The sequence below is a fragment of the Dunckerocampus dactyliophorus genome, chromosome 15, assembly GCF_027744805.1.
Source record: "Dunckerocampus dactyliophorus isolate RoL2022-P2 chromosome 15, RoL_Ddac_1.1, whole genome shotgun sequence".
In the NCBI taxonomy this organism is placed as follows: Eukaryota; Metazoa; Chordata; class Actinopteri; order Syngnathiformes; family Syngnathidae; genus Dunckerocampus; species Dunckerocampus dactyliophorus.
In genome coordinates this window covers 3,629,029-3,653,001 of record NC_072833.1, presented here as the reverse complement: position 1 = coordinate 3,653,001, position 23,973 = coordinate 3,629,029, and the positions used below count along the sequence as shown (strand labels likewise).

Sequence of the window (23,973 nt, the reverse complement as noted above, 5' to 3'; positions counted from 1 at the left end):
TTTGCACCTTACTCCTTTGATTGTGAGCATGCTACAATAAAAGTAGTTTAAGGTAGCTACTGGGTTTAGTCATTTTGTATTGCAGAGTGTGTGTAATTGTAAATTAAAAAGTCAAGAAACCAAATTCAAGTAAAAAAAAAAAAAAGTCATGAAATGGGTTTATTTTATTATTGAAAGATGATAGAAACACATCACAATACCAGGAACAAAACAATAACAAAACACATGAATTGAATATCAATTTCACGAATATAAGATAAATACTTCACCCACCTTCTGCAGGCAAACAGCTATGATACAATCAAATAAGCTATTAATCTATGTAAGTGAAATTGATGAGTGGGTTAATATTCAGTATTCAGTGGATAGTCTGTGTGTTTTGAGGCCCTGTTGAGAAAAGGAAAGAAAGGTAAGTAAAGACACATCATTGCAGTGGAAGCTTGGTAACCGGGGCGTATGCAGACCAAGCTTCCACTGTATCTGACTTCTGGCCATTTTGTCCTAATATCTGCTTACCATAACATGGGGAAGCCTCTCCAATTTCTGTTTAAACTCAGCAGGCACTTCATGTCCTCTTCATTCAGTGCAAAGTCAAACACCTACAAGAGGGAAGATGCAGTCAAAAAGCAGAATGTGACTCTTCTTTGCTGTAGTTCAACTCTCCATGAAGTCATTGATCGGATTGGTAGGAGTTTAATCGACAGGTCGATTATGTACCCCCCATTCTGCATCCGTGCTGTTCTTACAGAACAGCAGAATGTGGGGGAAAGCGGGCTTTTACAGATTATCTGGTGTTGGGAGTACCTGGAGGTTCTGCTTGATTCGGTGGGGCGTCACTGACTTGGCGATGACGGTCACATTACGCTGAATATGGAACCTGATGAGAACCTGGAGGTGATAATGTGCGATGTCACTGAATCGGAGAAGTTTTGTGGTTCTCAATTTTCTTTGACACTTCACAGACGTTAATGAAGTTCATAGAAGATCTTTGTTTTCGGTCGCTGCTCTGCGTTGTGCAGGCTTTATTGCTGTAACTGTGAAAGTTAATTGATTCATTCCTTACTGAAAAGCATGGCAACTTCCATTAGCATTGATTTTGGATAAACTGGCTTCTGTTTCAATTTAGCCTGCATTGGAGACTTATGCACAATATTCAGTTTTTGCTGCAGGAGTGTCCAAAATGCAGCCCGGGGGCCATTTGCAGCCCAAGGCATTATCTAAAAATATAATTTAAGAAGATAAATAAAAAAAAAAAATCAGCATTCATTTTATAAGAATAAAGTCAAAATATTAAGAGGAAAAAGTTGTAATCTAACAAAAGTCGTAATTTTACAAGAATAATGTCGTAATATGATCAGTAAAAAAAATGACATTTTAAAACCAAAAAGTTTAAATATTACAACAACAAAAAAAAATGTAGTAAGGGGGAAAAGTTACAATGTTAAGAGAATAAAGTCAAAATTACCAGAAAAAAGAAACCTGAAATAGTTGGAAAATTAAAAAAAAACAGCAGAAATGGAAAAAAACAGCTGTCATTTTTACAAGAATAAAGCCAAAATATTAAGACAAAAAAGGTTCAATTTTACGAGAATAAACTGGTAATATGAGGAAAAATAATGTCATTTTGGTAGCATGGAGTTGAAATATTAAATACTGTAAATATGAGAAACAACAAAATAAAGTTATAATTTTTTTAAGATTAGTTTGGGGGGGGGGGACATTTATATTATGGGGATAATCTGAAAATATGGGAATAAAATCATAATACAAAAATGAGAAACAAACAGTCAAAAATTTGGATACAATTTCTCATTCAATAGGATGCGAAAGTGTGTCCAAACTTGTGACTCATAAGGTACTGGTACGTGCAGGCAGCATATTAACAACAGCATGATAATTTAGCCCATGAAGCGTCGCCAATCACCGTGTAAAGCAAACAAAACCCTCACATTGCTGCTCTGCCCACTGAAGCGGTTTTCATAGCAATTTGAGACGGTAAATGCAACAAGTCAAGAATGAAACATTGCAAATGAACATGGAGTACACATGACCGAGAGCGTTGGGGACTGGTTTGCCTCTGGGCGTTTCAGCTGCTTCTCCATGGGATTCCATGTCACGAAAAACAAAAAAAAGGGTCAACCTAAATTCTTAAAGTTGTGAAGTCACTACCTCTCAATATCGTACATAATAGCGGCTTTTTGCAACAACCACAATGTCCTCTCATGACATCAAGAGACATTATTTGGCAGAATGACCTCAGAAACACTGCATCCAGGCATCATATGGACACAGCATTTAGACGCTGAAAAAAAATTAACAACATGTACGTAGTACAAATCTAAATGGAGAATAACCCCAAGGTTAATTGGCGACTAAATTGTCCGTAGGTATGAATGTGAGCGTGAATGATTGTCTATATGTGCCCTGCGTGTACCCCGCTCTCGCCCGAAGTCAGCTGGGACAGGCTCCGGCGTAATGAGGATAAGCGGCATAGAAAAAGGATTGATGCGTCCTCCTTTTTTTTTTCCCCACTTCTTCTGTGGAACAGGTTTGGACACCCCTGCTTTACTGCTTTCATAGTGAGCTACATGTGTGTGATTCTTACCTGTGCTGCAGTCTTTTTGTACTTTTTAGCAATTTCCTTGACTTTAGCTTCCTCCAAGAGCGACGGCTCATCTGAAAATGCCCTTTGAGTGAGAAATAGTATAAGTTGACACCAAATTTTATTAGGTTACATTTCTGACATTCATATCGTTCAAAACAAAGCCATCTTTGTTTTGTACCTTATCTATTGTAACATGTCATTATAGGGAAGCTGATGTCCTACCATGGTCTGTCTGGGGAACCTAGGGGGCTGTAAGCTGTGACAGAGATGCCCTTTGATTTGCAGTAATTGATCAGCTTCTCCTGGGTCAGGAATGGGTGACACTCGATCTGCAAGCATAGACAGACAAGTCAAATGTGTCCTAATTGTGCACGGACTTCATGACTTCCTTGTCTCGGTTTCTAACCTGGTTTAGGGCCGGCTTGTACTTGAGGCCGGGCTTGTTGAGTAAGGCCTCAATTTGATGCTTGTTAAAGTTTGACACACCGATAGCCTTGACTAAGCCAGCGTCCACTAGCTCCTCCATAGCCTATAATATATATATCAGTGTCATGTCACATCTGTTCATTTATTTAACGCTCGTGTTGTGCGATGAGGCGCTCCAGTTACCTCCCAAGTGTCGAGGAAGCTGCTGCCGTCGGGAATGACCTGCTCGTGTTCATCCAGGGGGAAAAGATCATCCCCGGCCTGCACGTTTTTAAAATAATAACCTTATAAATTGGAATGAAGATTATGTCGATTTTGTGTTCAATGAATTCAGACCTTGACGCCCATAGGGAAGTGCATGAGATACAGGTCCAGGTAGTCCAGTTTTAGGTTGCTGAGAGTCTTCTCGCAGGCCCTTCTTACCAGAGATGGAAGGTGGAAGGTGCACCATAACTGTAGAAAAGGCCATCAGCATAGCTTACATGAAAATGTAATCCGAAGCGCCACACAGAAGGGCAGTATCGCGCTTCCTGTGTAATGCGGTCCTGTCTTATGAAAAGGTGGACGTTTGGAGTTTTGTTAAGTTTTATAATTCAGCAGTGAACTTGTTTGTGTACTTGTGAACCAGTCATCCACGAGTGAGATCGTCTGATACCGATCACATGGATTAACTGTCCATTTTTCTATTTATTTACGATGAGTGGTATTGGTCACGGCCGCCGTTAGATAATTCCAAAGGCCCCCGGCAAATAAGTCATTATTTAAAAATCAACTTTTGGGCGGATTGTCTCCCCCCCCCCCCCTTTTCCTTTATTTGTGTGAAAGCATTTTTGCACTATTTCACACAAACCTGAGCTGAATTTGATGCATGTTTTGGAGAAATATGAATGCATGAGAAATGAATTGTCCAACAGTTTCTTTTTTTTAGTTCAAGGTAACAAAATGAACAGGATAAAATCATCCATTTTCTATGCTGCTTATCCTCACTAGGGTCGTGGGTATGCTGGAGCCTATCCCAGCTGACTTCGGGCGAGAGGCGGGGTACACCCTGGACTGGTCACCAGCCAATCGCAGGAGGATAAAATCCTACAAATAAAATTTTCCTATATGTTTACTCCGGCACAGATGAGTTCTCCTGCCGCTTTTTTCTTCATATCTCTTTTCTAGAAACTTCAAATAGCTCCGGGAGGGCAAGTTAGCGTACTTATTATCATCCTGTCCGCTCATTGGTCGATCTCACTGCCACGTCGTGTCTTTCAACTCATGGCATCGCGTCTTCAATGAAGGTGAAAGTAACTTTAAATGTTCATTTATCCCTTGCATTAGTCTTTTTATGAATGTAGATTTTTTTGTATGAATGTAAAAGTAATCAAAGTTGTTTTAGTGTTAACATTTTTGAGACTTAAACTGTGTTAGTTAGCAAAAAAACTACAGTCACCCTCTGATGACATCATAGACGGGGCGAAAGAGCTGACTTTCCTGTTCCTGTTTCCAGCAAGCTGCTAGCAAGGTGTGATTAAAAATACTTTAATAACACGGTTGGAGTCGCACAGTGTGTTAAAACACGCTAACAGGGTCCGACGCTAATTGAAGTTCTACTGTATTTGCATGGATGGTCGCACTTAAAACGCTTTCAGTCGGATTATTGCGATTTCATTACCTATTAGGTGCATTTGCATGTTTAGAGTCAATTCTGTTATGAACATTGGTTAATTCTGTGATAATTTACCTTACTGACGATGAATAGCTCTTCCCTTTCCACATGTCCTTGCTCAATCACAGCGTGAATCCCAGCGCCAACCTCCTCCTCATTCTGGTACACATATGCGGCATCGATGTGCCGGTAACCCTCGGTTATGGCCAATTTTACCGCCTCGATGACGTGTCCTGCCTCGGCCTGTGGGGGCAAAGGGTGGTGGAAAACACAAGAAAGCAAAATGTTAAACCGTGAAACCAGATTTTTTTTCCCCAAGAATTGAATTGAATTGTCTATCATTACAATGAACTCCTTGCATGTAGTTAACGCCGTGCTTACTACTAGAACCGCATGAGCCCGCTCACTTCGGACCAATTTCCAAGCGTTTTCTGACTTGAAAGAAGGAATTAAAATACTTCACACTAGGGTCACTTCTTGGCTGATGTTGTTCTTACAGCTTACTACTCATTCATAACTTTAAATGGTGCTCCATTCGATGTATTTATGCTAGGTAAAATAATACTTGTGTGAATAATTGCTGCAAAAATGACCAAACAGTTTGGAGGCTGTTTCTTTGGGGAAAACGCCTCCCCATACTTCATTGTCATCATGTTTGGTGTCCCTGGAGCTGGTAATTCACAAATAATACAGTAATACAACTTTCAAATGCAGATGGTATAATGTTATTCAAATGTGAGGCTTACCCTCCATGTCCCCAGACCCACGAAGGGCATCTCTGCTCCGTTGTTGAGGGTAATGGCAGGAATCACGGTGGACATGCTCTCTAGCCTCATTGCTGCAGGGAACGAGGAGGTGATAGCCGTGCATCCGCAATACACTCATGGGAGTGGTGGTGCTATTTATCAGACGAGGGGAGGGCTGACCTGGAGGCGGAGATTTAAAACCAAACAGAAAAAAACAGAAAAAGTTGACCTATTAACAAGTAATCATGGAAAAACAAGACTGGGACATTTAACAACGGTAGAATTGATGGGCCATGTTTTGTGGTTGTTGTCAAGTTTCTGCTCAAATGACAGAAGTGATAGAAAGTTCCTCTTTCATGAAGATAATGTTTAAGGTGCGATCAATCATTACACTTTTTTCACCTAAAGAATAGTAAGAACACCACCACCAGGTAGCATATGTAACCAATAGTGGCTTCACAGAACAGATGGTCCAAAAAAAATGCCCATACTTTTCACATTTCGGCCCGAAAATGGGGAGTGGCGTTACAAAACCCAGCAGAAGTGAAAAAATAGATCAAAAAGGCATAATGTAACTAGAAAAATGTTGATACTAATAACTAATAAAAACACAAGGTTTGTTTTTTAATCTACAGTTTGTATAACGTTTTTTAATTATATATTTTTCTTATCTTATTTAAATATCAATGGACAGCTGGACAGCTCTGATGTGAATGGACAAAGACAAGAAGACAGGACAAACACAGTGAGCTGGCATTGTTCAGTTACACGCTGGAACTAACTCAACTAAACTAACTATGCTAAAACTAACTCAACTAAACTAACTATGCTAAAACTTAATGAATGATGACACCCCGATTGAAAAGCCAGCATTTCAAGAAATGCTGCAAACGTTTGACAGACAGGGCCTGTGAGTTGCCTGTGAGAAAATATACACACGCCAATTCCACACCTTTACAGAGTGAAAGATGATATATTCAAGAAAATATTGCATTACTATGAAATATTTGTATTCTTATTACTATATATTATCATAACACTGATATATTTGGTTGACAGTACTGTGTAGCGTCAGTTGGTGGGACAATGGACGTTTCACCTGCATGGTTTTGTGACTCGGTTCAATAAAAAAATGTGTGTCCAGTCATATTTTTTCAGTTTACTTTTTTTTTTTATTAATGAATGTTAAAATCTCGTCTCTGGACCCAATCTCGTGTGTCGTCTCGTCTCGTGAGTTTAGGCCCGTGGGTGCGCAGGTAGCGTTACTTTGACAAGACACCAACAGGCAACACAGATCTCATGAGTGCGGAGCTAGGGCAGCATACAAAAATAAATAAAAAAAACTGTTTTTCTTTGGTTTTTTGTTCATTTTTGTTGTGATTGGCTTCTCAGTACAGTACAAGTAACTGTCGGGGGAGTAAAGTAGCTTTACTGTATTTTAGTTTTATGATACGCTGGCTGGCTTCAGTTTCAATTTGACACAGGAAAACTGTTTGCTGCTCAGTAAAATGCAAGTCATTGTGTATTACTTTATTTTAGTTTCCTAGAATACAAAATAGCCTCAAAATGCTATAATAATTTTCAGCCTAGTATTAATTTGTATAGAAAAGATGTGACAAACTGTTATTCTCCATTAAAATTGTTACTATGTGCATGTTATTGATTTTTTCAGCGTCTAAATGCTGTGTCCATATGATGCCTGGATGCAGTGTTTCTGAGGTCATTCTGCCAAATAATGTCTCTTGATGTCATGAGAGGACATTGTGGTTGTTGCAAAAAGCCGCTATTATGTACGATATTGAGAGGTAGTGACTTCACAACTTTAAGAATTTAGGTTGACCCTTTTTTTTGTTTTTCGTGACATGGAATCCCGTGGAGAAGCAGCTGAAACGCCCAGAGGCAAACCAGTCCCCAACGCTCTCGGTCATGTGTACTCCATGTTCATTTGCAATGTTTCATTCTTGACTTGTTGCATTTACCGTCTCAAAATGTTATGAAAACCGCTTCAGTGGGCAGAGCAGCAATGTGAGGGTTTTGTTTGCTTTACACGGTGATTGGCGACGCTTCACGGGCTAAATTATCATGCTGTTGTTAATATGCTGCCTGCACGTACCAGTACCTTATGAGTCACAAGTTTGGACACACTTTCGCATCCTATTGAATGAGAAATTGTATCCAAATTTTGGACTGGTAGTTTACAAGTGCAGCATCTGGGGTCGAACTGAAAAAAAGCATTTCATCCATTTGAAAAAGAATTTTAAAAATTGTGTTACCCAAAAGTGTTGCAATTAAGGCAAAAATGTGCCTCAAAAGTCAAAGAAAACCTCAGAAAGTACGGTTTTTCTTTGGCTTTTTGTGTTTTGTTGTGACACTGTGATTGCATGGGGAAAAAGTGTAATGATAACCATAGAACAGGAAACTGACCGTACTGCAACATAGGCTGTCTCAAGTCCAGTCCATCCATCCATCCATCCATCCATCCATCCATCCGTTTTCTATGCCGCTTATCCTCATTAGGGTCGCGGGTGCATGCTGGAGCCTATCCCAGCTGACTTCGGGCGAGAGGCGGGGTACACCCTGGACTGGTTGCCAGCCAATCGCAGGGCACATATAGACTAACAACCACTCACGCTCACATTCATACTTATGGACAATGTAGAGTCGCCAATGAACCTAACATGCATGTTTTTGGGATGTGGGAGGAAACCCACGCACTCCACATAGAGATGCCCAAGCGGAGATTCGAACAAAGGTCTTCCCGATCCCCTGACAGTTTGGCCAACATGCTAACCACTTGGCCACCGTGCCACTCAAGTAAAGTCATGCAAGTCGAAGTCAAGTCCGAAGTCATAGGCTTGAATTTTTGAATTTTTACGAGTCGTAACCACTGTTCAGTGTCTCCCTAATAAAATGCTACTTTAACAGTTGAGGGAAAGGCTTCTTGAGACATCATCTGTACTTCTGTGAAGAAGGTGTCGGACGTTTCGCTCCTCATCCGAAGAGCTTCGTCAGCGAACTAATAAGTGCTGGTAGACTAGGCCTTAAGTACAGTAAGAGTGGGCGGAATTGGTGTGCCAACACCCTCCTTCTATTGGTTCCTTACACTAAGCCTGGGCGGAGTAGTGGTATAATCCTCTCCTGCTATTAGCACCTCCGATAAAAGGGAAGTGTCGCTCCCTGAGTTGGGTATGAACGACTCTGATACTGGCTCGTTAGCATCTATTGTTCGGGCTCGGCCCTGGCTTTACCTCATTTGCAAGACTAAGAGCTGTGGGTTTTGGTCTCAGTAACCTGCTGAACACAGGGTCCAAATTAAACCTCAAACCACCATTCCGATTCAATGATGGGTTCTGTTGTTTGACAAAAATAGCTTCCTTTACTCCTCTTTCAAACCATCTGTTTTCTTTGGCCAAAATCTTTACCTCGCTGTCCTCAAAAGAGTGATTGGTTGCTTTAAGGTGTAGATGTACTGCTGATTGAGGACCACTCGAATTGTCCCTGCGATGTTGATAAAGCCTTTTTTGGAGCATTTGCTTAGTTTCCCCAATGTAGTGCTCTTTGCAAAGAGCACTACATTGAGGAAACTAAGCAAATGCTCCAAAAAAGCATTTGGAGCATTGAGAGCCTACACAGACGTATTTTAACAATGTAACAATCTAATAAGTTTGCCAAATACAATGAATGCATTTGACAAGACTCCAGAGTCACAGAAAGAGTGCTGACATAGCATTCAGGATGTATGGAATCCACATATTTATTGTTTGTTCTGAAATCGGATTGGATGCTAGTAGGTGCTTTCAATGAGGCAGGAAAGTGAAAATATGTCCTGCTGGAAATGACATAATAACGATCACGTTAGCTGAATACTTTGAAGGGACACATTTTACTAATCACTCCCACTGAAAATCCATTTATTTTCAAGTCATCAGACTAAAGTCCAAGTCAAGTCCCAAGTCATTGATGTCAAAGTCCAAGTTCAGTTCAAATGACAATCTTTAAGATACAATGGAGTCGGGCCGCTGCCTGCCAACAACGGCCGTTTGGGTGGTATCCCATTTGTTAGCGGTCTATTAAAAAATATCATGCGGCTATTTTACGATTGAATTGCTGAGACATTACTGGCAAATATCCATATAGACATGACAAACTTGAGGAAACAAGGACACAACATTTCCATGAAAGAATTCCTGAGCTTTTCGAGGAATTTGCAGGTTCGTCACAAAAGTTTGCCTTTACATTATCGCCTTGTGAATGGGTCATTTCTTATCAGATGTAACTGTGAAGCCAATGGAGATTTTCTGCATATAATCGACTTACATACGGTGATGACACCAACACGTCTTTTGTGGCGAGAAAACAGTCAGAGGAGGTCATGTGCTGCATCTGCTGTCATGCGCTTGAAATTCCCAACACTGTTCACATACAGTAGATGGTGAATGCTGTATGTTTCATCACTTTCAATACCATACATTGCAGGTGTCAAACCCAAGGCCCCGGGGGCCGGATTTGACCCGCCATATCATTTTATGTGGCCCGCGAAAGCCTTGAAATAATGCATGTCAAAAGGACACTTATTTTAATATTATTCTAAAAAGTATTTGTAGATATATTTAATTTTTTTAATTAATATAAATTTTTCCTTCACTTTTTTAAACTTTATTTTTCATTATTTTACTTTTATACTATTATAAAATGATATTTACATTATTGTATTTTTATACGTATGCTGTAATTTAATATTTGTTAAATATATTTGTTAAATATATTTAAATAAGTAAAAAATGTAATTTATAAAATGTATTTTTACAATAATATAAAAAATATTTAAAACACATTCTTACAATAATTTAATTAACATTTACCGTTATGCTTACGGTAAATAATGAAATCATATATTAAAGTAAAAACAAAATTAATATTACTCACAAAAAAACTTTCAAAACTCGGTACCATAACGTCACTGGTTCCGACCTAAACGATAGCAACAACAGTCATGGCCAAAAGAATACTCATTTCCACAAAGTCTGCTGCCTAAGTTTTCATAATGGCAAATTGCATATACTCCAGAGTGTTATGAAGAGTGATGAAATGAAAGTGAAGGTTCAATTGTTGTGAAGAACGCTTCAAGCAAGTGTCTGGACTATCTCCGAAAGTTGATTTCACTGCGGGATCAAGGCACCACCAGTGTAGCACTTGCTCAGGAATGGTAGCAGGCAGGTGTGAGTGCATCTGCTCGCCCAGTGAGGCGAAGACGTTTGAAAGATGGTGTCAAGAAGGGTGCATAGAAAGCCACTTCTCTCCGGGGAAAACATGAGGGACAGGCTGATATTCTGCAAAAGATACAGGTATTGGGCTTTTTTTTTTTTAACTCCCTTTCCGATTGTTTGGATTTTTTTTGGTCCTGGAGAACGTAGTTGTGGTGTCCATGAAGGAGTAAGATCACCACGCACCCTCTCCAATTTGATACTGGGTAAAATTCTGGCTGGTATCGGCCATACTGATCCGATACCGATACTTTTTACAAATACACCTGATGTGTCTGGTCAATTTTAAAAAGTAGTGTACAGTGTGTGGTGAAGCTAGTCTCTAGCCGGGTAATAGCTAGCCGATGTGGTGTGGCGAGGTGTCACTACGCCAGTAAAGTAGTTCTTCGGCATAACAATGGTAATAATAATAATAACAATGTCACTGTATCTTGGTTAATATGCAGGTCACATTATGTAAATGGAGCGTTGTTGGCAGTTTTTTAGAAGGCTTCATAGGTGGAATAGCCGCATTACTTGGATTCTCAGCTGTCTCTTTGTAGCTGTTTTTATATCTCTACAACGCACAGAAAAAGGTAAGCATGTGCATGTCTCACATAAGGATTGTGGATGATGGGCAAAATTCCAAAAAACGGTGCAGTTTTCCTTCGAGTATGCTCGGAAATCCCGGAAAATGAATTCAACTGAAGCTACGTGGTGTCTTTGAACGCAACCCTTCGTGGCTTGTAATAAAGCGGTAAGTGCAATTCTGCTACCATTAGGCAAATACATTTTCAGACATGTTTGTTATGTTTTAGCTTGATTAAAACTTTCAGTTCATTTGGAGCTGTTAATGTATGCAAATATACAGTAATTGTGTCCAGTTATTTAGCTTTCTATTCATAAAATACAACAAAAATGGGCACATTTCACACAGTGGCAAATGGTGATTGTGATTCATTTGAAAATTGATTCAATTAATTATTTGACACCCCTATTTTAAATATAGCACAATACACGCAAAGACCAAAACTTACTTTACAATTAATACAAATTGCATATGCATATGTGCAGGAAATAATGTAGCCCCCGACTGACTGAGCTAGTAAGCATTCTGCGTTGTGGAGCATGTCTTTACCTGCGCTGCTCATTTTTATGCCAGTGTCGGCCAATATTATCAGATATCCATAGTCTCATGTGGTATTGCAACCTTTTATTCCATCTTCAAGCATCATCATCATCATCACACACACACACACACACACAAAGTGCAGACGTTAAACAATGATATTCAGTCTGTGAATGAGAGGCAACATGAAGGTGCTGAATATTGCACATAATAGGTCAGCTTCACTAATGAGCTTGAGGTTTTTGTTTGTATTTTTAAGCATTAGCATGAACAAAACAGCAAATATATAATGCAAGTGCTTGTTATGCAAATGTTTTTCACACTGTGTGGAGAGAATGCAAATGAGCTTATGCCAATTCCTGAGATTTGAAAGTTTGCCCACTTTTTTGTTTGTTCCTGGAGTATAAATCCCATCCACACAAGTGATAAATTAGCATTCAATTGTAAAAAGCATAGTCTCTCTTATTTTGTCCTCAGGAGCAGTCGGTGAAGGTGGTCACCATGTTGCCCTTACGTTGAGTCACCGTCCTGCAGTGCTGCTTGGCCGAGCCCTGGAACCTGCTCTCAGTCCTGTGCGCATTAAAGGAGAACATTTTCTCCAAGTCTTCAAACATGTCATCAAACAGTCCACCTCTGAAGGGCCTCCTCTGCTGCTGTTCGCTCCCAGGGGCATTGCGGAAGAATCTCTTCTGGTGGGCTTGATGGTGGTGGGAGTGGAAGTGTTGTTGTTGCTGTTGACCGAAAAGGTCAAAGTCTTTGAAGATGTCGTCAAAGTTGAAAGACTGGTAGTGTTGTCGGAAGTTGTAGTTGCCGCCGCTGCCGCCGTGTCCCGCTCCTGAAGACGGGCCGTGGCCAAACTGGTCGTACTCTCGCCGCCTCTTGTCGTCCGATAACGTCTCGTATGCTGTCAAGGAAAGACGTCAGAGTAAAAATAACTGGCAAGGAAAGAAACAGAGCCCCTCAGTGGCAGGAAGCAGCATAGATGATGATGTCAGAGCAATCTGATTGGTCTGTTAAATAGAGCAGCGATGTCCACTTTGCCACACAACAGGGAGGAACAACTGGGAATGTCCAAACACTTACCCTCCGCTATTTCTCTGAACCTGGCCTCCGCGTCTGGGCCCTTGTTTCGGTCAGGGTGGTACTTTAAGGCTAGCTTATGGAAGGCCTTCTTGATATGGCGCTCCGAGGCATCCTTGGGCACCCCCAGGATGTCATAGTAGTCCCTCTTGGCCAGGATGAACTCCGAGATAAGCAGAATGTGAAGAGCAAGTAGCAACACACACTGAACTGTGGCCATGGCTGCCTTGTTGGGGGGCTTCTTTTGGGGCACCTTTTATTGGTGGCTGTGGGCCGTTGACAGATTTGTTAGTAATACTTAATATTCAATAAATCTCTAGTAAATGATTGCACCAAAATAATAGGTATAGCTAACTTAATCAATGACGTGTACACGCGCAAGAGAAGTTAACCTGAAAAGTGAGAACATTTGTCCGTGCTACAGTCTACACAAAGCCTTTTAACAATATTTGTTTGCAATAACCTGTGATATAAATGATGGAAAGTTGGCATAACATTACCTGGCAAAAGGGGCGATGGTGGTACGGCTGACAGCTCCAGCTGATGCGAAACCACAAGCTAACATTTGTTGACGAAATGCATTCCTGAGCCGGAGCACCACGACTCGCAAGGCGATTGGTCCGCTCCTCAAATGCAGTTACTCACAGTCCTGCGATTGGTCGAAACAGACCACGTTGGCGCCTTTATAACGTAGGCAAATGAGCTCCCTCGCTTACTTTCATGTTCGACTCTCACGCTATGTAAACCTTTATTCTACGTGTACATGCGTATCTTTTTATTTCCACATGGTAAAATTTTGTTTTTTTAAAATTATTTTAATTATAATAGATGTTAAAATAACACTCACAGAACGTACGTGTGACGTATACGTTTTTTCCGGCGTCATTTGTAAACGTAACATGTGACGTGACATCCGCCACCATCACGGAAGTTAGGATTTTCGTTACGCTAATACGTCACCCTTTTTAACGTTTTTATGGCGTTCCACTACTGTTATGCCGCGTTACTGCGCCGTCAAAATTTGCAGGAACCGCGGGGGAGCTGCGTCCAGACGAGAGAATCAGCTTCTACCCGTAAGTAGACAGTCGCAATGTTTATTATGTAGCATAAATGGATGCCCTTAGGATAGCTTGCTTTTTTTGTTGGTAATAAACTAATGTATGTGTGAATAATAAAATGCATACATTTATGCATGTCCTTTTCTGTTTCTGTCTGTTTTAAGTTTCCCCTTGCAAGACGAACAAAGGTTTCAGAAATGGGTGGACAACATAGGGAGGAAGGACTGGACCCCAAGTCGACATTAGTACATGTGCAGTGAGCATTTCACCACCAATTGCTTGGAAATTCGATGGGGCATCCACTACCTTAAAAACACAGCCATCCCCACCATTTTCCCAGAGGGGAATGTATGTACAGTATATGTGAGGTTGTGTAAATAATTCAGATGTTTATGTTAAAGGAAAACTGCACTTTTTAGGAATTTTGCTCATCATCCACAATCCTTATGTGAGACATGAACACACATCTTTATCTTTTCTGTGCGTTCTAAAGATATAAAAACAGCTAAAAAGAGGTAGGTAATTAATCCAAAAACGTCCAACAAGGTTGAATGGTTTTATATACATACTGTAACCATGTAGTAACAGGCACATTCATTATTACATGTACTACTTACAGTATTTTACCGTATTTTAGTCATTTTAAGCATTACAGGAACTTCCTTCCTGGGCGCATTGATTTCACATAGCAACATAGAAACAAACGCTATACCTAGCGTTGACTTTTCCAAACTCAAAAAAAAAAACACAGCAGCAGTGGCAGCAGCTTTAATATGTAGCGTAACCTTGCCATAGTGGCCTGAGGTGTTGTGAGCGCGGCACTGAGACGATGCGGACAAGTGTGAGGTGACGCTAGTAGCTACCCAGTGTGGTGTGGCGAAGTGTCACTATGCCAGTAACATGGTTCTTCGGCGTAAGAATGTTAATAGCAATAATAACAATGTCGCTGTCGCTTGGTTAATATGAAGGTCACATTTTGTAAATGGAACGTTGTTGCCGTTTTTTTTTTTTTTTTAGAAGGCTTATGTCGGAGTAGGTGCATCCCATTACGTGCATTCTTAGCTGTCTCTTTTAATCAGTTTCTGCATCTTTATAATGCACAGAAACTCACAGAAAAGAGATAGACGTGTGTTCATATGTCACATAAGGATTGTGGATGGCGGGAAAAATGAAAGTGCAGTTTTCCTTATGTTCAATCCATCTCTCCTCTTTTACTTCAGGGTAGCATCAAAAGAAGCCAGACACATTTGGCACGGAGTACACTGGATCTGACAGGAAAAGGCCGCTTATACTGGGCAGAACGATTAAAAAAAAAAAAAAAAAAAAAAAACACAGCCGGGCTCAGCAAATCACACAGATCTCTAAAATCCACCCTACAGTGTCTCACTCTCCAAATGCTGAGCTGGATTCGGAAGCTAAACCTGCTGTGTGTCATTTATGGGGAGAAAACTCTTACGGCAGACAGGACATAGGGATCAGCTGTGGAGTAAAATCCTGAGCCTTCATGCAAAGATCTTGGATCTTGAAAACACTGTGGCAAAAATCCACACTTTGGAGACAGAGGTGGTACTCCTCGAGGGATGCAGCAGTTTTTAAAGAGCGAGAGAAAGTGTTGGAAGATTATATATCATCCATGTTGCTCTAGGTGTAATGTTTTGGAAGATATTAGTGAATGAATGGTGCTTGTGCCCACATGGTGCCATTGTTTACATATAATGTGTCATGTTTTGTTTTTTTAATGAGGCAGAACATGAATGCTTAAACACGTCAGCAAAGACAACCTGTCCCGAAGGATGGACACAACTGTGATTTGGTCAGGAGCATGTCTTTTGTGCCCATGGTGGATTTGAATTTGATGCACTGTATAATGAAGCATATAATTCACACAGTAATTTGGCTTGATATATTGTACATGCTACACACTCCCTGGGCACATCATTCACATGTGCATTGCTTGTCTTAATGCGTTCTTAGTCTCAATAATGTCCCACAGCCATTTTTCTGCAAAGTGTGTCCTCTGAGGTGTGTGCACTAGCCTTTTGGATTCGATCAGGAAGTGCACCTCCACAGGTTCAGTTTGTGGTGCGACTTTGGATACCGCCACCACAAAGTGCACGGCAACTGCAGTCGAAATGGGCTTCTGCGGTGATGGGGTGCTAAAGTTTGCCTTGTAGTGGTAGGATATCTGATCCTCCTCTTCGGTCCAGTAGAGTAAGTCCAAACTATAAATCCAGCAGGGCTTCAGCTGCCATGTTTGGATGTACTCAGCAATCTGTTCTTTACCCACTTCGACCGTGAAATCTTTTGCGGCAACCCACATTGTCCTATTCACTCCTCAAATGACTTACTTGCATGATGCAAAAATGAGAACAAGTTTTAAAATATGCTTGACATTATTTGCGTCATCATTAGGTAATGTTTAAAAGTCAGTTATGAGAGCAGAGACAAGGGTCAGCACGTGACGTGTCCTCAAATGACTTACTTGCATGGTGCAAAAATGAGAAAAGTTAAAATATGCTTGAATCCATTAATGACGAAATCATTAGGTGATGTTTAAAAGCCAATTATGAGAGCAGAGACAAGAGTCCGCACGTGACCAGTCATGCTAAACGTTAGCTTGATCCTGTCATCGTTTAAGTAAACCAAACTCTTGTTACACATAGCACTTTCGACTTGTTAAAACATACTAGCACTGACCAGTTACGTTACAATTGATTTTGTAAAGGATGACCACATTAATATACTCATCAAGCATTTTTATATTTGCTCTAATTTAGTCCATGTTTAATTTCTAACAATGATATATTTTCTAAAATCTAAATCTAGTGGTACAAATAAGCATCAGTTTCGCTAGATTGACGTCACTTCCTGTGATTTTCCTGTTTTCCAACTAGCGCTAATATTGCTAGCCCAGCATCTGAATGCATGTTTTTATGTTTTTCCCTGATTTATCAGGTAAGAACATAGTTGTTTTTGTATTCTTTGACCTCGTGTATCGTCCGCAAACTGAGTGTCGATTACATAGGAATCTGTTAACGTTTAGTTAGCATTAGCGTTTGCTTAAATTTAGCTGCCTTTTGATAGCCTGACGGAGATGGTACCCAGTATGTCCATATCGAGCCGGAGAAAATGGGTCCAAAACATGTCAGAGTTGAAATGCTTCTCTTAGAGCAAGCTTGTTCTCAATAATATCCACCAACCACTTGTCTGTGAAGCGGATCCTCCCCGGCGTGTGTACAAACCTATTGGACTCCACTACAAAGTGTACTTCGACTGGCTCACTTGGCGATGCATCTTTAAATACATCCATAGCAAAGTAGACACTAGCCGTCCCTTGGATGGGCTTCTCCGGGGAAGGGGTACTAAATCGAGCCCTGTAGTGGTAGAAGAGTCGACGCTCCTCTTCGGTCGAACACAGGAAGTCCAAACTATAAATCCAGCGTGGTTCCAGCTCCCATGATCGGATATACTCTGCAAGCTGCTCTTTGCCCACTTCCACAGTGAAGTCCTGGGCAGCTACCCACTTGATGTGATCATCAGGGGGCTCCAACTCTCTCCCACGCAGGATTTTGATAACTTCCCACGACTCTGCAGGTAAATTCCAAAGAGGTGGAGGATGATTGTGTTCCGTATTTTCAGAGGTTAAGTCTGTTATTTCATTCGTTTGGTCTGTTTCCATATTGCCAGAGGTTAAGCCTGTTAGTTCATATGTTTGGTCTGTTTCTATGGCTACACAGATGGTTGTATGTGCAAAAGAGCCCCCTAATGGCTTCTATAATAATTGCAACATAGTCAACCTAGAATATAGTACTGTATAAACAATGCAGGAATGTGTTGTTCCCAGTGAGCCAGCAGACACATGTCGCGGATCAGGAGCACCCTAGACAACGTAACCAAAGCAGTAGGAAGCACGGACCTCATCTCCAAGTTCTCCCGCCTCAAGCCGGGCACTCCTGCGGTCGACGGCACCCACGCGGAAAAACTTATGTCCAAAACTGAAACGTCTAAGGACCCAAATGTTTCACCACCTCTTGAAACCTCCATAGAAGAAGAACACAGAGCAGAGGACAGGGTTACAGAGAAGCCTTTTGTTGCTGCCAAGACATCCAGCTCAGCCTCGGAGGCGTCAAAGCAAACAATGCAGCTATTCCATCCTGCAGGCCTTTCAACCAATATGGATGAGACCTACAAGACGTTGGCCCAGCACATCAATAGTTACTTTGGCATGGTGGAAGAAGGCGGAAGCAGGCTACAGCAGCAAAGTGAGACCAATACTCAGAAACCTGCAGAACACGTTCCAGTTTTATCTCCAGTGGCAGCATCCAACAACACTGAATCACCTCCTCCAACATCAAGCACAGCTCCAGCTGTCCCGAATTCCACAAAAAAAGGCTTCACCCACTATCTCTCCTACCCTCGTCCGAGTGTGCAGGCTTTTGTGGGCAACTACATTGCCCCGCTGGTGCCCAAATTCAGAGGTGATACCAAAAGCATCGAGAAACCGGCAGCCAGTGTAGAAGAAGTGAAGACGGACAGTGAAGATGAAAAGGCAGATAAAGCCAAGCAGAAGCAGCTTTTGGCTCAAAGAGAGAAGGTATGGCAGCTCAACTGAAGAACAAGTGTACTTTTCTGTTCTGGATATGCAAATTAGGTTGTCTCTGCAGATCATAGCCAGGGTGAGTGTGGACAACCGAACCAGAGCCCTTATGAAAGGCCTTCAGAGAGTCGCCGACATCCGGCTCCTCACCAGTCGAGTGGAGGAGCTCAGCTTTCACCTGCTGGAGTTCCCTGAGACGCGAGGCGTGGCCATCAAGGTAAGAAGGGACGTCCAGAGTTGTTTTTAATTTCCACTGATCTGTTTTGTTACTTCTCCATGCAGGAGAAGGCACTACCTTGCCTGCTGCGCTTGCGCCAGGCAACGGACCAACGGCTCCAGGCAGCTGTGAGAGAGGCGCTCGCTCTGATTGGCTACACAGATCCAGTCAAAGGCAGAGGAATCCGAGTACTGGCCATAGATGGAGGGGGGACAAGGTAAAGTTAGGGTACACCCTGGACTGGTCGCCAGCCAGTCGCATATGGACAAACAACCATTCACACTTACATTCCCAATTTAAAATGTCCAATTAACCTAACATGCGTATTTTTGGAATGTGGGAGGAAATCAGAGTACCCAGAGAAAACTCACGCAAGCATGAAGAGAACATGCATACTCCACACAGAAATGCCCAAACAGAGATTCAAACCCAGATCTTCCCGATCTCCTGACTGTGTAGCCAACATGCTAACCACTAGGCCATTATGAAATGTGTTCGTTATCAAGAACTTGTGAGGAGTGACTGCATTGCAACCATTGTATGATGGCTATGTTACGTGCATGCATGTGCATTTCCATCAAATCATGCCATGCCTGAGCCCATGTCTTTCAGTCGTGCCCGGATGCACTCACACTAGCCTATAATGTGTTTTTAGCATTTCACAAGCTTATTTGTGCATTTAGTTGTTGGGTTTTCGAGTCTACTTCCTGTTTTGACACTCCGGCTACATCACATTCTTTCATTTTTTGTAAACAATGTCCCTGATTTCAGAGGACTGCTGGCCCTGCAGACCCTCCTCAAACTGCAGAACCTGACCGGAAAACGAGTCCACCAGCTCTTTGACTACATCTGCGGGGTCAGCACAGGTATGATGACATCATCCAGACGTGCAAAAAAATAGCACCAACAAGTCCCTTTCTTGGTCATAGGTGCCATCCTGGCCTTCATGCTGGGGATTTTTCAGATCCCCCTCGAAGAGTGCGAGCAGATGTACAGGAAGTTGGGCTCGGACGTCTTCAAGCAGAACGTTATTGTCGGGGCTGTCAAGATGGGTTGGAGCCATGCTTTTTATGACAGTGAAATATGGGAACACATCCTCAAGTTAGCCCTTATTTTTATACCTCTACAAAAATTCCAAAAACCCTTATCCTTAGTCTGACATTTTTCCTCAGGGAACGCATGGGTGAGGGACGCATGATAGAAAGTGCCAGAGATCCAAACTGCCCCAAAGTAGGTTACACATCAGCACTCATCCATGTTTTGTTTTTTGTAGCGTCTCCTCTCGGCATGATATGTGTCCACCAGGTGTCAGCAGTGAGCACGATTGTGAACCGGGGTCTGCCTCTGAAGGCCTATGTGTTCAGGAACTACAGGCTCATGCCAGGAGTGAGGTCACACTACCCTGGAGACTGCAAATACAAAATGTGGCAGGCGATCAGGGCTTCATCTGCAGCGCCGGGCTACTTCCAGGAATTTGTGCTGGGAAAAGACCTGCATCAGGTATGACTTGAAGACAGTCACCATGCACATTATTATTGCATGTCTGGAAGGAGCAAGAAGGGGTGTTTGCACCTCGTTAGGGCGATGGCAGATCAAACACCTTGCACTCTAATGGCTAATTCCCATGGGAAAAAAGGGAATATTTGACACACTCTGCCTGGTAGACAGCTAACAGAAAATCCTTCAGGAGCCATTGCTTTCTTAATAACGAGGCCAAATTTAATAGTTTTTTTAATGAGCAACAATTAGGCTCAAGGCTTAGGTTCGTTTTCGCAACCTACTTATGCAAAATTAGCCTTGCCCTTCTTGTTGCTCTTTCCCCCCTGTCATTTCTTAACACTGTTGCCTTCCTGCATTTTCCAGTGGCGATGACTGTGTGTGTTGCACGCCACATTCCACGTAGAGCCGTTTCGTTGACAATTTGAGGCAAGGCCACTGACGCCCACACCTCTCACACTTTTGCTCGAGTTTTCCGCACAAAGGGCGATGTTTGTCAGGCAGAAATGTGCAGTAACGGGACATACTGAACAAAACTATAGACAGTTCCACTTGACTTTAATATTAGGGCGTGAAATCTTGAATCCTGAAGCAATGAAACATGAAAATATGTTATTGTTTGTTTTCCAAGTTCGACCTTTCTTGTGGTCAGCCACAAAGAAGGAAGAAAGGGGTTCAGCAATGTGGAACTGACCTTTAAACTTGCTTGGTACACTCACGTCTCTTGGAGAAAAAACAAAACACTAAACGAAGGGAGAGTCTGAGAAAGAGCAGAAGAAGGCATCCATCCATTTTGCTCACTGTTTGGGTCCTCTTCTAGGATGGTGGTCTCCTGATAAACAACCCCACAGCATTGGCCATCCACGAGTGCAAGAGCCTATGGCCGAACACGCCGCTCCAGTGCGTGCTCTCTCTGGGCACCGGACGCCACGAGACAGTGGGGAAGAACGGTACCGCCTACACCAGCCTTAAAACCAAGCTAACCAACGTCATCAGTAGTGCAACAGATACTGAAGGTACAATGCACCAAATAGCAGTTTTTATAGTTCAAGTAGCTATAGCATAGTGGTGTCGAAAGTGTGTATGGGGGCCTGCAGCTTGTTTTTTACTGGCCCTTGGCATGTTCATTGTTCTTAAGATATTTTCTTAGATATTACACTAATATGCACCTATAACACAAAGCTAAGAATATCCTACGTTGGATTGGTTTTAGCATCTTTAGTGTACAAAATGTGCATTCTATAATTTTTTTGTTCCAGAGGTGCACACCATGCTGGACGCCCTCCTGCCGCCCGACACTTACTTCCGCTTCAACCCTCACCTGAGTGAAGACGTGCCGCTGAACGAGAGCCGAGTGGACAAGCTGAACTTCCTCATGGGCGAGGGGGAGCGCTACCTGCAGCGCAATGATGCCAAGCTGCAGAAGGCGGCCAGCGTGCTCGCCCAGGAAAAGGGCGGCATACAGAAACTGGCTGAGTGGGCCAAACTCAAGGCCGACATGTATGATGGCCGTCCCTTTTCTTCTAAACTGTAGTTAACCTGGTAAGGTAAGATAACCTGGGGCCACGTCTAGGCATAAAAGTATGGAAGTGCATTTAGTTGGCATGTCGCAATGATATGCCTAATGTTTACATGCACATCAACTTAAACAAACAAGAACTCTTATTAGGATTTTAACCACGAGCATGCAGTGACTGCTAATGTCAGTATGATCATGTGGGGGTTTTGTAAAGACTGTAAACGCCAATCTATAATATTGCACAGTAAGAACGCAGACACAATTGCCTGTTTTAAAACATTGCACAGGGAAAAAAAAGACCTCATGCACTTTGAAAGACTTTCATTCTTAACCTCTTATTCAAAAAATGTAAATATTATTTGACGTGTTATTTAATTCCAAGTACTAACCCTTTCACCTTTGCAGTATGTAAGGCCCACCCACGCGGGCCCCACCCACAAAGCACATGCAAGACTCTTTACCTTTTATGTATAACCCCATTGACCCGCATATAAGATGGCCCTGTAAAAAAGCCAACCCTTCTGGTTGGGGCTGCACGGTGGCCTAATGGTTAGCGTGTTGGCCTCACGGTCAAGGGATTGAGGGTTTGAATCTTCCTTTGGAACATGTCTTTGTGGCGTTGACATGTTCTCCGCGTGCGTGTGTGGATTCTCTCCGCATACACCGGCTTCCTCCTACATCCCCAAAACATGAATACTAGGCAAAATTGAGAGCGTGAGTGGTTGTGTTATGTGAGGCTGTACCCCGCCTCTCACCAGACGTAATAATGAAAAGTGGTATAGAACAGAGTACGTGAATGGATAATATGTAAATTGCAATTTTAATTTAAAATGATGGGATTTTGTTTGCTAAAATGTCACAGCCGAGAGATGCTTTTTAGAAGTGGGTCATTGTGTCGCCACTTTTTCTCTCTGTCGTGTGCGTGTGTGTGTGAGTCACCAGAAGAAAAGCTCTGACTCCCTAGGTGAAAAAGTCGTGTGGCGCCACCTGCTACTTTGCATGTATAACTCTCATCCTATATTCGGGTCAATACGAGATTATCAGCTTTCAGAAAAATGTGGTGCTACCCCTCAGCAGTTATGAACTGATTAACGCAAAGCTAATTGATAGATAGTGCTAGATGTTAGCATACTAGAACTCTCCAATCCTAGCGAATGTTAATGTGGCTGTTGCTGTCTTCTGTCACTGTCTTTCCTCTTTTCCTGTTTCTCGCCCCTCTTAACACATGTCCAATCTAGTGGCTTTGCAAATAAACTACAATGCAAATACAGCAGGACTCACCTGTTGTACAGCAAATCTGTTCTGACAAAATTAACATGCAGTCCACAATTAAGCTGGCAAACAGGACTGGTCCAGGAAAAAAAACGCACTGCCTAGTTTTCATCTGACACTGAAGTAGATACATTTTTTTAATGAGTCGACAAAAGATGGCAGTTGTGCTTTGTACAGCCCTTGTTTATTATTTAGCGGTCCTGCTCAAGCCTGAATCCTTCATTTATGCCCAATTTGGCAACCCTCCCTTCCTTAAATCCCACCATCATCATTGTTAAATCATGAAATAATAAAACCTCAACCCTGGCTAAAATGTTTGTCATCTTTGCACACTTTATTTGAGTTGACTGCTTTTCCCAACACATTTAAAAGACTTGCTGGCAGAGGAATGCAAAGTGTCACCTGATGATAAATTGCGTGTGCCTTTTAGATTTTTGCACACTTTGATTTTCCGCTTGTATTGTTTTTGATCCTGAACCGAAATTCCTTTGCATTCATGCCAGCTTCACTGACAACAATACACCACATGGAGGCATAGCTAACAATAATATGGTGGCGTATTTTCCTTCACTGATGCATAAAAGGATCAGCCTGATTGCCTAAGTGTGGAAGGAGGAAGAATTGCACCTGTCAAGGTAATTGATGCAACAATAAACATATGAACATTTCAATTGACATATTACTCAAAGCTTGATGTTCTTTTGCAGATGAAAGTACCAAACATGAGGCCATGAGTGTCTTTGCAGCAGTCGTGCAGACAAATGAGGTGAAGGTAAAGTCGTGCCGGGCTGTGTTTACATGAAGAGGTGTGACAAAGTTGCACGTACAAGCTATTCCACGCATTCCTTCTTATTTGTAGTTGTGTGCGGAAGGGGCAGGAGCTGTCTGTCTCCCTCCCACGCCTTGCTTGGGGGGTTGGGTGGAGGGGGG

General features: G+C 42.1%; 4 protein-coding genes across 6 annotated transcripts; 1 reads left to right on the top strand and 3 right to left on the bottom strand.

Moving 5' to 3' along the window:
* Positions 1 to 156: 156 nt before the first annotated feature.
* Positions 157 to 5,544, bottom strand: LOC129168206 (aldo-keto reductase family 1 member B1-like). The gene is made up of 10 exons (XM_054753201.1): positions 5,432 to 5,544; positions 4,761 to 4,928; positions 3,368 to 3,484; positions 3,215 to 3,292; positions 3,012 to 3,134; positions 2,828 to 2,934; positions 2,606 to 2,687; positions 805 to 888; positions 517 to 599; positions 157 to 387 (listed from the first exon to the last, which is right to left on the bottom strand). The coding sequence occupies exons 1-10, from the start codon at positions 5,519 to 5,521 to the stop codon at positions 345 to 347; spliced, it is 975 nt and encodes a 324-aa protein (XP_054609176.1). The 5' UTR covers positions 5,522 to 5,544; the 3' UTR covers positions 157 to 344.
* Positions 5,545 to 11,872: 6,328 nt separating this feature from the next.
* Positions 11,873 to 13,522, bottom strand: LOC129168241 (dnaJ homolog subfamily B member 9-like). Of its 2 annotated transcripts, XM_054753266.1 has the most exons (3): positions 13,384 to 13,522; positions 12,887 to 13,149; positions 11,873 to 12,707 (listed from the first exon to the last, which is right to left on the bottom strand). In XM_054753266.1, exons 2-3 carry the CDS (start codon positions 13,101 to 13,103, stop codon positions 12,277 to 12,279), a joined length of 648 nt encoding a protein of 215 aa, XP_054609241.1. In that variant the 5' UTR covers positions 13,104 to 13,149; positions 13,384 to 13,522; the 3' UTR covers positions 11,873 to 12,276. The 2 variants fall into 2 exon arrangements, with proteins under 2 accessions (XP_054609241.1, XP_054609242.1); XM_054753267.1 differs by lacking the exon at positions 13,384 to 13,522 and having other exon boundaries at positions 12,887 to 13,264.
* Positions 13,523 to 13,622: 100 nt separating this feature from the next.
* Positions 13,623 to 23,492, top strand: pnpla8 (patatin-like phospholipase domain containing 8). Of its 2 annotated transcripts, XM_054753264.1 has the most exons (12): positions 13,623 to 13,956; positions 14,106 to 14,289; positions 15,162 to 17,535; positions 17,786 to 18,535; positions 18,606 to 18,755; positions 18,821 to 18,972; positions 19,527 to 19,621; positions 19,685 to 19,856; positions 19,928 to 19,985; positions 20,061 to 20,255; positions 21,073 to 21,268; positions 21,512 to 23,492. In XM_054753264.1, the coding sequence occupies exons 4-12, from the start codon at positions 17,801 to 17,803 to the stop codon at positions 21,784 to 21,786; spliced, it is 2,028 nt and encodes a 675-aa protein (XP_054609239.1). In that variant the 5' UTR covers positions 13,623 to 13,956; positions 14,106 to 14,289; positions 15,162 to 17,535; positions 17,786 to 17,800; the 3' UTR covers positions 21,787 to 23,492. The 2 variants fall into 2 exon arrangements, with proteins under 2 accessions (XP_054609239.1, XP_054609240.1); XM_054753265.1 differs by having other exon boundaries at positions 14,106 to 17,535.
* On the bottom strand, positions 17,087 to 17,620 carry akap14 (A-kinase anchoring protein 14). Its single transcript, XM_054800572.1, has one exon. It carries the CDS (start codon positions 17,618 to 17,620, stop codon positions 17,087 to 17,089), a length of 534 nt encoding a protein of 177 aa, XP_054656547.1.
* Positions 23,493 to 23,973: the final 481 nt, after the last annotated feature.